Source organism: Dermacentor silvarum, chromosome 4 (genome assembly GCF_013339745.2).
Source record: "Dermacentor silvarum isolate Dsil-2018 chromosome 4, BIME_Dsil_1.4, whole genome shotgun sequence".
NCBI lineage: Eukaryota > Metazoa > Arthropoda > Arachnida > Ixodida > Ixodidae > Dermacentor > Dermacentor silvarum.
Genome location: NC_051157.2, coordinates 54,691,581 through 54,703,522, shown reverse-complemented (window position 1 = coordinate 54,703,522; position 11,942 = coordinate 54,691,581). Strand labels below are relative to the sequence as shown.

General features: G+C 44.8%; 2 protein-coding genes across 2 annotated transcripts; both read left to right on the top strand.

The window, feature by feature from the left end:
• Nucleotides 1-100: 100 nt before the first annotated feature.
• On the top strand, nucleotides 101-4,592 carry LOC119450075 (tyrosyl-DNA phosphodiesterase 1). Its single transcript, XM_037713435.2, has 2 exons — nucleotides 101-1,533; nucleotides 3,380-4,592. Exons 1-2 carry the CDS (start codon nucleotides 455-457, stop codon nucleotides 4,146-4,148), a joined length of 1,848 nt encoding a protein of 615 aa, XP_037569363.1. The 5' UTR covers nucleotides 101-454; the 3' UTR covers nucleotides 4,149-4,592.
• A 2,677-nt stretch (nucleotides 4,593-7,269) lies between these two features.
• Nucleotides 7,270-10,540, top strand: LOC119450073 (60S acidic ribosomal protein P0). Its single transcript, XM_037713432.2, has 4 exons — nucleotides 7,270-7,361; nucleotides 8,074-8,686; nucleotides 9,493-9,711; nucleotides 10,296-10,540. Exons 2-4 carry the CDS (start codon nucleotides 8,114-8,116, stop codon nucleotides 10,458-10,460), a joined length of 957 nt encoding a protein of 318 aa, XP_037569360.1. The 5' UTR covers nucleotides 7,270-7,361; nucleotides 8,074-8,113; the 3' UTR covers nucleotides 10,461-10,540.
• The last annotated feature ends 1,402 nt before the right edge of the window (nucleotides 10,541-11,942 follow it).

The following is an 11,942-nucleotide window of genomic DNA, read 5'->3' as shown; positions in this document are numbered from 1 at the left end:
CGACGGTGTCGTCACCTGGCGCTGGATGGTTTCGGTCTGTGCGTGTCTAAACTTGTTTATTTTTGCGAGTTCTGTGTGAATATGAAGATGCCTCTCGTGCTTGGTCAAAGTATATTTTTCTATTCGCTGCGATGCGTTTTGCCGGAAAATGTCGCATTTCGGAGTTTCGATTTCATCGTACCCGTTGGCGTCATGTGCTCCGTGAATGTGCGGTAGCCGCAATATAGTAGCAGCCAATGGTAACATGCGGTCTTCCTCCATGCATGCGGTCCTTCATATTCCATGATATGGCTAGATTGACCTAGAATGTGGCTGCGTAAACTGGGTTTTGTTGTCGTGCTTGATTATGCTTTGTGTCGTGTATGTACAGTACATATGCCACCAAGACATTAATCGTGGATTAACTTTCGTGAGAGGAGGGCTGCTTGCCTGACATTTCCCGAGTGCTGGCAGCATGAGCGATTCCGACGCCACGATCGACTCGGATGAGTTGGAGTCCTTTCTTTCAACAAAGCGCAGACAAAATAACCGAGAGAGTGACCACGACGTTCCGCGAAAACAAAAAAAGGTCAGCGAACGACCAGTCAAGATACACGAGATATCGGACTCCAGCAGTGATACCGACTGCGAAGATGCGCCAAGTATGCCCACTGCCATCTCGAAGACCGTCTCTAAAAAGCCCGTGTCAGTTACTCCGCGCAATCCCGGCACATCCTCCGGCACGGAAAAACTCGCGGCTGTCAAGAAAGAAACGGCTAAACCTGTGAGAAGAACGGTCGGAGGAGGCAATAAAGTTGTTCGCGACACCAAAGAAGCTGCAGAGGCCGCTTCGGACGATCGGCCGGCGTGCAAATACGGGCCCGGCTGCTATCGCAAGAACCCGGAGCACGTACGTGCGTATCGCCACGACGTCGCTGCAAAGCCGAAGCCGTCACGCTACAACGACGCGTTGCTGAGGCTCTACTACACGAGTGTCACGGGAATTCCGGCCCGCTACAATGCGGCTCAGATCGCACGGTCCGTACGGGACCTGCTGTCGCCCGACATGGGTCGCCTGGTGCGCTCTGCGCAGTTCAATTACTGCTTCGATATTCCGTGGCTCGTTGAGCAGTACCCGGCCGAGTTTCGAAACCTTCCTCTGCTCGTGGTGCACGGCGAACAACGAGAGGCGAAAAGACAGCTGGAAGCGTCGGCGGCCGGCTTCCAGCACGTCTCGTTCGCTCAGGCCAAGCTGGAAATTGTGTACGGCACCCACCACACCAAAATGATGCTGCTTCTTTACAAAGACGGGCTGCGAGTTATTGTACACACTGCCAACATGGTCCCGTCCGACTGGGCTCAGAAAACGCAGGCTGTCTGGGTTGGACCCCTTTGTCCTCGCCTTGCACCGGGCTCGAAGGACGGTGACTCCGAAACTGGGTTCAGAGCCGACCTCCTGAGCTATCTGTCGGTCTACGGCGACATGCACATAAACGAGTGGTGTCACTATATTCGCACGCACGATTTCTCGGCAGTCAAGGTTTTCCTTGTCGGGTGCGTCCTGTTATTTCTACCTGCTGTTTTGGTACTCCCCTTGCTTGGCTTGGTAAAACCAGCTGCGTCAGAGCTACGCATTTTGCTCTTGCTCACCGTACCATTATCAGTGCATCTTGAAACTTTACTTGTGATGTCCTTTTCTTTATTGTTATTAATACTTCTATTTTCATCTCCACATGAGAGTATGGATAACTGGCTTCTTCCACTCCAAAAACAAAATATTTGCATGACACTCATCACAGCATGTTATGTGCAGCATAGTTAATTAGGCACATTTTATGTTTTAAAGCATCACAAAGGAAAATGAAAACCCAGACACAGAAACATCCGCGCAGTAGCCATCTGTTACACAAAAGTTTAATAGCTATGGTAGTTTACACGTGATGGTTTGTAATATACCGGTGTCATATAGTGCACTTTGATCGTGATCGAGCCCGATCCAAGTTAAAATTCTTAACTGCGATTGGCTCCCTCCTGCAGCTTGCACAAAGGAGCCAATCGTGTCTGAAAGATAGGTCGCAATCAAAACTAGGCCATGTGACACCCATATTAGCCTTAACCTGTTTTTGTAGAAGAGTGCGTGTCATAAGCAGCAAAATTATTCGTCGGAGATTGTGAAGCCAAGTGAAAGACTCAAAACTATTTGTGCAGTAAAAGTAAGAGCTACATAATTTTTTCCAATGATTAAACAAAGGTCAGGGGTCGCTCTGGGGAATAGATGTTATTGCTTATATTTTATCTTATGTTACCTATAGCCCATTTTGTAAAGAAAGATAAGGAAGATGTGAAAATTATGTTTTTTACGAGCTGGTAACGAAAACCTTAACAGTGAAGATGACGTCTTTTAGGAAATGGAACTTCTATAAAATTTTGCCTCAAGAATAGTCATAAAAAGCGTGCTGAATACTTTTTCTTTAGTAGATGCAGTCTCGTTTGAATTTGTAAAAGTGGCAATAGTTGAAATGCAATAAAACCGAAGTGCTGTAGAAGTTGAACCTTAGAGAGATGATTGGTGGTAATCATCACGAGCTAATTCTGCTGTGTTTACTAATTTAGGCAAGATGCAATTGACATTGTGATCACAAGTCATTTAATGGTTCTGCAAAAAAAGGGGCGAATTGTACCTTTTCAGGGTTTGTTCAGCATTGTATTTTTTGATCAGCAACATTTGTTGAATTGGGATAATCTCCTTTGGCAATACTGCCCTGGGCAGCATGTTGCATCCTTTTGTTATGTATATAACAGCTTAGCAAGTAGTGCTCAGATGATTATCTAATGACAATATGAGTGGGCCATGAAATTTATAATGATCAGCGTGATGGATTAGGGATGAAATGCAAGTTGATTATGTTTTAGCTTGATTAAAAGGCCAAGCATTGTAAGCAGTTTTCTATTAAAGCAACAGAGGAGATAATACCATGGGAAGGAAAATGCATTCGGTTTAATGCAATGGTTGCAAAATTCAACTGCTGTGGCTTTGTTTGGTTGATGCAGGCGAGAGTTAATTGGAGATCTCTGGGAAAGGACTGTATACCTGCTGTGGACGTTACTGCTACGAGTGTGCTGAACCGATTCTGTTAAAACAGACTGCAGTGGTAACAGTTTGTAGCTGGTGCTTATCGATGTACAGGGGGAAGGAGCTAATAGGTTTTGTAAGAGATATGAAGATGGATTATAATATTTGGTGAAAGACAGTTCAGCTAACCAATTCAAGTCACATTCGGTTTGTTTGTCCCTCTTTATGGTCTTACATATCATCATCATTGGCTGCACTATGTAATAACGTTCTTAAATAATCAACAACTGCTGCCATCCACTCATGCTTATTTGGGTCATCTTGCAGTTCAGTGCCGGGAAGACACACGGGGCCAAGGAAATCGTGCTTCGGTCACCTGAGACTCCGCAACCTGCTCAGTCAACACGGACCTAGCAAAGACCTGGTGTCTAACCACTGGCCCCTCGTTGCCCAGTTCTCTAGCATTGGTTCTCTAGGTGCTAGTGCAGAGAGTTGGCTGTTAGGCGAATTCCTCTCCAGCCTCTCGACAACAAAGGGCTCTGTGGTGACTGCTCGGTCAGTGCCGCTGAAGCTCGTGTTCCCATCGGTGGATGATGTTCGCTGCAGCCTTGAAGGCTATCCTGCCGGTGCCTCGATTCCGTACAGCATAGTCACAGCAGACAAGCAGCGATGGCTGGACTCGTACTTTCACCGGTGGAAGAGCGACCGGTTAGGCCGCTCTGCAGCGTCTCCCCACATCAAGACATACACCCGGCTATCACCCAGCAGCAAACAGATTGCCTGGTTGCTTGTCACGAGTGCCAATCTTTCGAAGGCTGCTTGGGGTGCCTTGGAAAAGAATGGAAGTCAGTTGATGATACGTTCGTATGAACTTGGAGTCCTACTGTTTCCAGCAAATTTTGGGCAGGCGACCACCTTTGTTGTGTCGGATGGGTCAAGTGGAAATGATGCTTTGTTCTTGCCTCTTCCATATGATGTGCCTTTGGTCCCATACAAAAAGGATGATGAACCTTGGACTTGGGACAGCCAGCATAGAGAACTGCCTGATAGGTTTGGGAACATGTGGTGTCCACCTGTAAATAGGAGGGGTCGATAGGACAGTTAATGCTTCAAAAATTGTGATGTGCTGCGGAATATCTAAATGTTTATTTCAAATATGTTTACCGTGCCTTTATTATTTTCTGTTTCCACTATTTGTAATGAACCCGAGTGCTTCTTTCCTTCCTCTCTTGCCTGGTGTGCAACTGTGATGCTGTGTTAATGCATTTGCAGATCCAATTTACACTGCCAAACGTTTGCTTGCACAATAAAAAAGAGTGAAGCAGCATTTCAATTTAAATGCCAAACTCACTGTAGTACAACATTCATTTTGTTCAGTTTTTTGTTCATTATGCTTGCGAAAGTTTTAAGAATTATCATGACATGCACGTAGATTGTGATGTAATCACTTGCTTCATGTCTAATTGTGTGGTATGCCACTTGTTTTGGTGATAGCTTATGTCAAGATAGTAAATTTTCACAATAAAGAACACTGTTTCTTCAATGTATTTCATGGTGATTGTTTTGTATGTTGAATGCGCAACACACTAGAGTTAGCCATTACAATAATAATCTGCTTTACACAGACTGAATTAAGGTGCCCTGCCCTTTCGCATTTTTTTCAGTAGGTGTTCGAATAGAGAAATTTCCAAATGAAACATTATTTGAGAAAAATTACCTATGTATATAGGATCAAATACTAAGCATACCAAATATTTTCTTATTTCTAAACAAAGTAAAATATAAAAGTTGTGTTCAACCCATTTGGTAAAAACGAAGAGGCTTATTTAGATCATTTGGTACATGTAATGCTGTTCACAGTTGAACATCTGATAAAGCGAGTGGCTTGTAAATGAAAAATATCTGAATTGTGAGTGTATCTGGTGCACCGTCACCAATACCAGTAATGAACAGCTTGTCACTATATAGATGCATGTAGAATGCTGTGTTTGCTGAAAGCTCAGCGTGTATGTACTACCACCGCACACATTGTCAAGCGATGCGAACAAGATCAGACTTCCCAAGTAATAAATTGCTTTGCTTAAGCTGAGAAAATAAATTTATAAGCTGCCCAAAGGCCAGGTATTCTCATTGTCTGGAAATTGAGCAGAATTTCGCTACTTCATACGTTTGTTCAGCAACTGGTGCCTCTGTGCTGCAGAATCACTTGGAACACTTGCCTCTGTCTTTCTCCCTGTCAACTCCAATAAGTGTTGTTTGCCCATCTATCTGAACAGAAATGAATATTCAACACCTTCGAATAGTGCATTCCCAAATTGGTGCTTTTTTGGTGCTTTTTGTGTGCGTGTACAACCTGCTTTATATTTAATTGTGTGTAGCAGACAGTGCAATTCACCTTGTTCAAGTCTTACTCCAAGAGCTGAAATGAATCGAATATAGAATAATTTTCAAATAATGAACAGTTATCACCATTACTATAAAACAATGTTCTCATTCTAGTACAAATAAAGCTAGTGAATTTCTCTCATTGCATTGCACATTAAAAAGGCTTGCTTATTAAAGGCATAAATGTATCATTAGGATTGAAAGTGTAGTTCACATTCCCTCAATGGAGGCAAAATGCGAACCGCCTGTGTGCTTGCGTTGTAGTGCACGTTAAGAACCCCAGGTGGTCAAAATTAATCCGGAGCCCTCCACTACGGCGTGCCTCATAATCAGAACTGGTTTTGACACGTAAAACTCCAGAAAGAAGGAGAAAGAAGTAGTTCGCATTCCCGAGAATTTCGAAGACTGGGAACGATTGCAGTTTATCTAGTAAACTCTGGTTCCCTGTGAGACGTAGTGTGCTACACTACAAAACGACGTAACTTCTTATGTTTTATGCCTACTGTGGCCATGGGGATGAAATTTATCATACTTCTGCTCTAATTTATGTTTGATCGAGCACCGTTGATGATTCTCAAATTTTGTAAAATTGTTTGTATTAACGAATAGCGACTATTTGATTCAAACACCACATCCAGCTTGTTATTCAAAAGTTTTGAATATTTGCACACCCCTATTAATTACTGATACTTTGTTAATTAGCTGACTGAACATTTGCGTTTTCCATGAAGGTAATTTTCACCTCTTTTAGTAAGGTAACTGCAGAGTTTGAAATCTGTTTAAAATATAAAGGAGAAAAAGTATGGTACTCTCCCAATCAGCGCCCTGAACATGTAGCCATTTTCATATTCACAATGCAAACAAGGCAATACAGACAAGGCTACACAAACAGGTGATACCTATCAACTACGAGGTTTAATGAGAATGCATTTATATATAATCAATGTCCACAGAAGAATCATGTGTAAAACCAAAACCATGCTACAGTAGAATGTATAGGAGTATATATACACTTTACAAAAAAGGGCAAATAGATAAGCAAACATTTTCTGTTGTCAATGAAATCGATGGTTTTTCACTAACAGTAATGTGAAAACATTTCCAGGTAAAACACAATTAAGGTGACCTCAAGTGTGCAATTTGCAATGCCTCAACGGGTTTCCACATTGATCTCAAACTTTGGTAGCCACACCACTCAGGCCGACCTCCACCGTTCTCTCATAAAAGTTTCTCTCTCTCTCAAGCCTTAGTGCAGCCACACATAACAGTGACCTGACTGATGCTAACAGTGAGTGCCTCTGAAGGGTTTGCTGATTTCTTGCAGCCTAGTATTGATGGAGCGTCATATCTGCACAAAATGCGTTCTATTATCTTTAATTTGGGGAGGACATGATGGAGTAGGAAAGTCCAGGCAGCGACAGGATGAAGCTGTCTTCTAGCAGAATAGGAGCCTAGTAGTCACACAGCCTTTTTCTCTGAGCATGCACTCTAGCAACATAAAGACAGCGCGCAAAAATCTTCTTGAACTGTCTCCGACCGTTGACACTACATAAATTCCGCGAAATTGAACGGGATTTTGGTAAGGGATGGTTCCGCGCGCTGCCAGTGCACTGGTAGTTACAATTTAATTTGCCGGGAACGCTTTACAATTTTAGGACCTATACTGCTAATGTTTTCAAATAGAGCAAAAAAGAAACGTTTTTTTAATATTAAGAAGGCCGAGATGCGATAATTTAAGACAACAGCTCGTTAAATGACGTGCTTTCATGCCGTACGAGCAGCGCTGTGAACGAAACCGAAAATAAAGATTCCGTGAATCCGAACCTGAATCCAAGTTCGGGATCAAGTCAAAGTCAGATAAGAAGCTTTTGGCTGCTTCCGCTTCGTAACTTCCTTTCATCCGAAGAGTTGTCGTCTTGTTACGGTATGATATTTCGCTCCTGAAAATCCATGTTAATCGAGTGTTACATTAATTGTTGTTGGTGAATTTTGAAACTGCAGACACGCGAACTGTTTGTGGTTTCTTTCTGAACAATCCGGAACGAGCGTGGGACTTTAAATAACTTTTTTTTCGCGGTGTAAACTTGAGGCCAGTACAGGCTGCTTGCCGGGCGTGCGAATATCTACGAGGGTAGTCTCGCTGTCACCTTTTCGGTATTTAAAAGAACTGGTCTTCGAACAAAGTTTACGCGTTTCTCAGTTTTGTTTGTTGCGAATTGCAGTTTTAAGAAGTTATGTGCTCGGACGCATGTGACCAAGCTGCGCAGCATACTTGATCACCTGCATTGTGTTTTCGCGGCACGCATATGAATTTATAAGGCATGCTGTCGCGTTTTCTACATTGCTTTGTCATGGATAACGTGTGTGTTTAAAAAACCGTAGGGCAAGCGCATAAACAGCCCACATTGCACGGAAATGTGGCTACCCGCACCAAAGCATCCCTCTTGTCAGCAGATCGCGGATAATAATGCAAGAACGCTCGTGTGCTGAGATTTATGGGCACGTTACAGAATCCTAGGTGGTGGAAATTAACCCAGAGTCCCTCGTAACCCACTGCGCAGTTCCGCAATTTTTGTTATACGCTCATTTACGCACCGCACGCAAGCTTGTAACCACATATTTTCTTCTCTTGACAGTCCTTAAACTCGCAAGAGTAATCCTTGGCTCACTGTCAAGATGGTCAGGGAGGATAAGACGACCTGGAAGAGCAACTACTTCCTGCGGCTGGTGCAGCTGCTCGACGAGTTCCCCAAGTGCTTCATCGTGGGCGTTGACAATGTCGGCTCTAAGCAGATGCAGACGATCCGTGTTTCGCTGCGCAAACACGCCGTCCTGCTCATGGGCAAGAACACCATGATCCGCAAGGCCATCCGCGGACACCTGGACAACAACCCGGCCCTCGAGAAGCTGCTCCCGCACATCAAGGGCAACGTCGGCTTCGTCTTCACCAAGGAGGACCTGACCGAGGTGCGCGAGAAGATAATCGACAACAAGGTGAAGGCGCCCGCCCGAGCTGGCGCCCTGGCCCCGCTGGACGTCATGATCCCGGCGCAGAACACCGGCCTTGGCCCCGAGAAGACCTCTTTCTTCCAGGCCCTGCAGATCCCCACCAAGATCTCGAAGGGTACCATTGAAATTCTCAATGAAATCCACTTGATCAAGAAGGATGACAGGGTCGGAGCTTCCGAGGCCACCCTTCTCAACATGTTGAACATCTCGCCCTTCTCGTATGGACTGAAGATTCTCCAGGTATGCATCTGCATGTAGCATTGCACAGTAACTACTCTTCGATAACCATAAACTGAATTTATACATTGGCTTTGCTAAACTGATGACGTAGCAAATTGAAGTTGTCACTATTGTGGATCAGGTTCTACACAGGACATTACTACTTTGCAGCAGGGCAGGAACCTCAATTCGTACATTTATGCTTATTGCGTGTATTAGTGGCATACTCTATTTCTGATGAAAAAATCTGAGTGAAGGATGGCAGTTAAAGGTTTTGGGTATTAGGTAAAACAAGCTAATATTTCAGGGGTAGCAACTCGTGTAACCTTAAGGTAGTGCTTGCATTGCCTTGAAGATTGAAGAATGTCTCAGCTTTGCAATAATTTACCTTGTGTTGCACTAAGCAGTGACACTGTGATCCCTTCTAAGCAAAGCACATTTCAACTCTGTTCCTGAGCAAAGTGTCATGTCCTTTATTTCTCGCTGCCCGAGGTTGAGAAAATTTGCATCAGCATTGGTTGCATAGTTGTACCATTTTTACTGTCCAAATAGTGCCAAGTGGTAATGTGGCGAGACTAGTAAGAACAAGGGGTAATGCATTGTAACATTCTGCAAGTTCATTTATGCATTGCTGGCTACTTGTTACATTAAAAGATATTGCAAACGAATGACATACAGCTTCAACTTGTCCTTTCAAAGCAGTCCTGGAGGCAATTTGCAGTTTTATTGAGCACTAACAAACCTATTGTGTTCCTTGTTGAATTTTTGTAATTGGAAACATTGTTTAAATAGTTTCGTGTGTTAACAAGCTGAACTTTCCTGTGCAGGTATATGACTCTGGCACTGTGTTCTCTCCTGACATTTTGGACATCACACCAGAGGACCTGCGATCAGCTTTTGTTGAAGGTGTCCGCAATGTTGCTGCTGTATCCTTGTCCATCGGATACCCGACTGTTGCATCAGTTCCACACTCCATTGTCAATGGTCTCAAGAACCTCATTGCCATTGCTGTGGAGACAGACATCACATTCAAGGAGGCAGAAATGGTCAGTGTCGTGTCGGAGCACCTGCTATAAGTTGCTTTCTACTGTCAGCTATGGTGAATTTTTCACTGGCTGTTGCTCTGTTTTGTGCTTTCTAGTGGCTGGTCGATCCGATGCCTTTACTTTCGTGAGGCAAACGTATTTAAAAGGGTGGTTTTCTGTGCAATACCTTTTTGACTTGCTTGTAACAGCTTTCATGGAAGGTTGGTTGTCCTTTAGTGAGTTAACTATGAGCCATAGGTTCAACCTTGGCTGCACATATTGCATATCGCTTGAAGTGCTTTCTACCAAGGTTTTAGCACACAGCATTCAACATAGTGTGAAGTTAATATTTCCCAAGTGCAAGTTTCACAGATTGGACTGGCCACTCCATTCTACTGAGAGGCTGCAAAGTGCAATGAGCTAATACAGTGAAAGCAGTCTGCAAGCTCAGAATTGTTTTGCTGAGGCAAGAGGTTAAGCTTGCATGTCCCTGTGTCTTAAGTGGTGCACTGATTATTTTGTTGATAATAACCAACTAGTCCGTGGGCACATGTTGTTAATACTTGTGGCCAAGAGGCTCACCTGAATCATGTGTTTGCATACAGGCCAAGGAGTACCTCAAGGACCCGTCGAAGTTCGTTGCAGCAGCAGCGCCAGCCGCAGGAGGTGGAGCAGCTGCAGCCAAGCCGGAGGCCGCGAAGAAGGAAGAAGCCAAGAAGGAGGAATCCGAAGAGGAGGACGACGACATGGGCTTCGGACTCTTCGACTGAGCTTCCATGTGGCTGGCTGCCCACTGCTGCAATGCAGCAGTGGCTTCTACCCGTCCCCAATAAAGCTTCTCAGAAAGGTCTACCGCTTGTTATTGCCGGGTGTGGACTATATACATGGTAAAAATCTGTTTCGTCCACTGGAACGAAGGATAATGAACTGATCTAGCCATGAAATTAAGACCTTTGAGAAGTTACCCATGAGACATTGCAGTGGTAACTTGCTGGAAGCAACCCGACTGCTGGGCATATGTGCCCCCCTTCCATGCATGTTGCACTAAATGTAGTAGCCATGTAGAAAAAGCTAACTTTACCTCAAAAAGTAGCTCTAATGAAGTGTGCAGATATGAGTAATGAAGAGGGCGAACAGTAGTGTGGCTTTAGGCAGTCTAGTGCAATATGATCTCTACAGGGCTGGAAAGACTGCTGCATTTGTTGTCCCTGGCACAGCAGAAGTGCGTTGCTGATGCACCACATGGACAGTGGTAAGGGTTCCTTGCCAGGCCTCGTTGCAAATTTGTATGCTGGAAGTTTTTAGGGGCGAAGCTCCATAGGGTGTGGGTCTGTCCCTCCTCTGTAGTATGTAGTAGTAGTAGTCGTCGTCGTAGTAGGTAGCCACGTCTACTTTTATAAAAAAAAAATCCGAAAGTTGTGTCCATGGCGCGGAATCGGACCAGTGGCGCACCGACGGGGGAGGATTCGGGGGTTGTAACCCCCCTCCCCTTTTGTTTAACCCCTTTTCTTTCCTTACGCATTTGAGTACTGCAACTAAGATGTAAGACGCGCAATCGTCTGCACACTCGCAAAAAGCACATTTTTTTGACAATTTCCCGTGAAGAAATCGAAATTAGTGCTGTTTAGATGGTATTGGCAAACTGTCACCCCCCTGGCAGAGATCTTGGGTGCGCTACTGCCAGGGACCCCTCGTTTCCGAACGCGCGGCGCTAGCCACTACGTCACGAAGCGCACATGGACACACGCACCACGATGACAATAAATACCCAACATTAACGAGAGACTGCGCGTATCTAACGCGTTTGTGCTAGCGCGTTACGGCCCGTGTAAGAAGCTGGTGTAAGACGCTGTGGCCTCTCCGCCTTACCCCCGTATTCATAAACGCTCCTTGACTTGAACTTGACTTGCCAACGCCTTGGGCAGCGCGTTCGAAACGCGTTGAAGGCGGTGAATACGGGGGTTATACTCTCTCAGCAGTCATGTGATGGTGTCGGCAAACGCGGTGCACGTTCCGGCATGTGTAAACGGCTGCGTAAGACGCTGTGGCCTCTCCCCCTTACTAGAGAGTACTGCACGTTTCTAACGCGTTTGTGCTAGAGTCCCCTTAAGCGGGAGATGGTGCAATTATAATGAAGGGCGCTGTTATAAAATAGGAATGACGTCACATATGGCGCGTGTCATTGGTGGAAGTCAATCGTTCGATTTAGTGCGGCGAGACTGGGCGAATTACACGGAACATTCACGGTTTAC

What these genes read in the sequence shown, in the direction of transcription:
- LOC119450075 (XM_037713435.2), top strand. Translation starts at nt 455, where the DNA reads ATGAGCGATTCCGACGCCACGATCGACTCGGATGAGTTGGAGTCCTTT. An exon ending in GTCAAGGTTTTCCTTGTCGG is followed by an intron (nt 1,534 to 3,379) that starts GTGCGTCCTGTT and finishes GTCATCTTGCAG; the next exon opens with TTCAGTGCCGGGAAGACACA.
- LOC119450073 (XM_037713432.2), top strand. Translation starts at nt 8,114, where the DNA reads ATGGTCAGGGAGGATAAGACGACCTGGAAGAGCAACTACTTCCTGCGG. An exon ending in ATGGACTGAAGATTCTCCAG is followed by an intron (nt 8,687 to 9,492) that starts GTATGCATCTGC and finishes TTTCCTGTGCAG; the next exon opens with GTATATGACTCTGGCACTGT. An exon ending in CATTCAAGGAGGCAGAAATG is followed by an intron (nt 9,712 to 10,295) that starts GTCAGTGTCGTG and finishes GTTTGCATACAG; the next exon opens with GCCAAGGAGTACCTCAAGGA.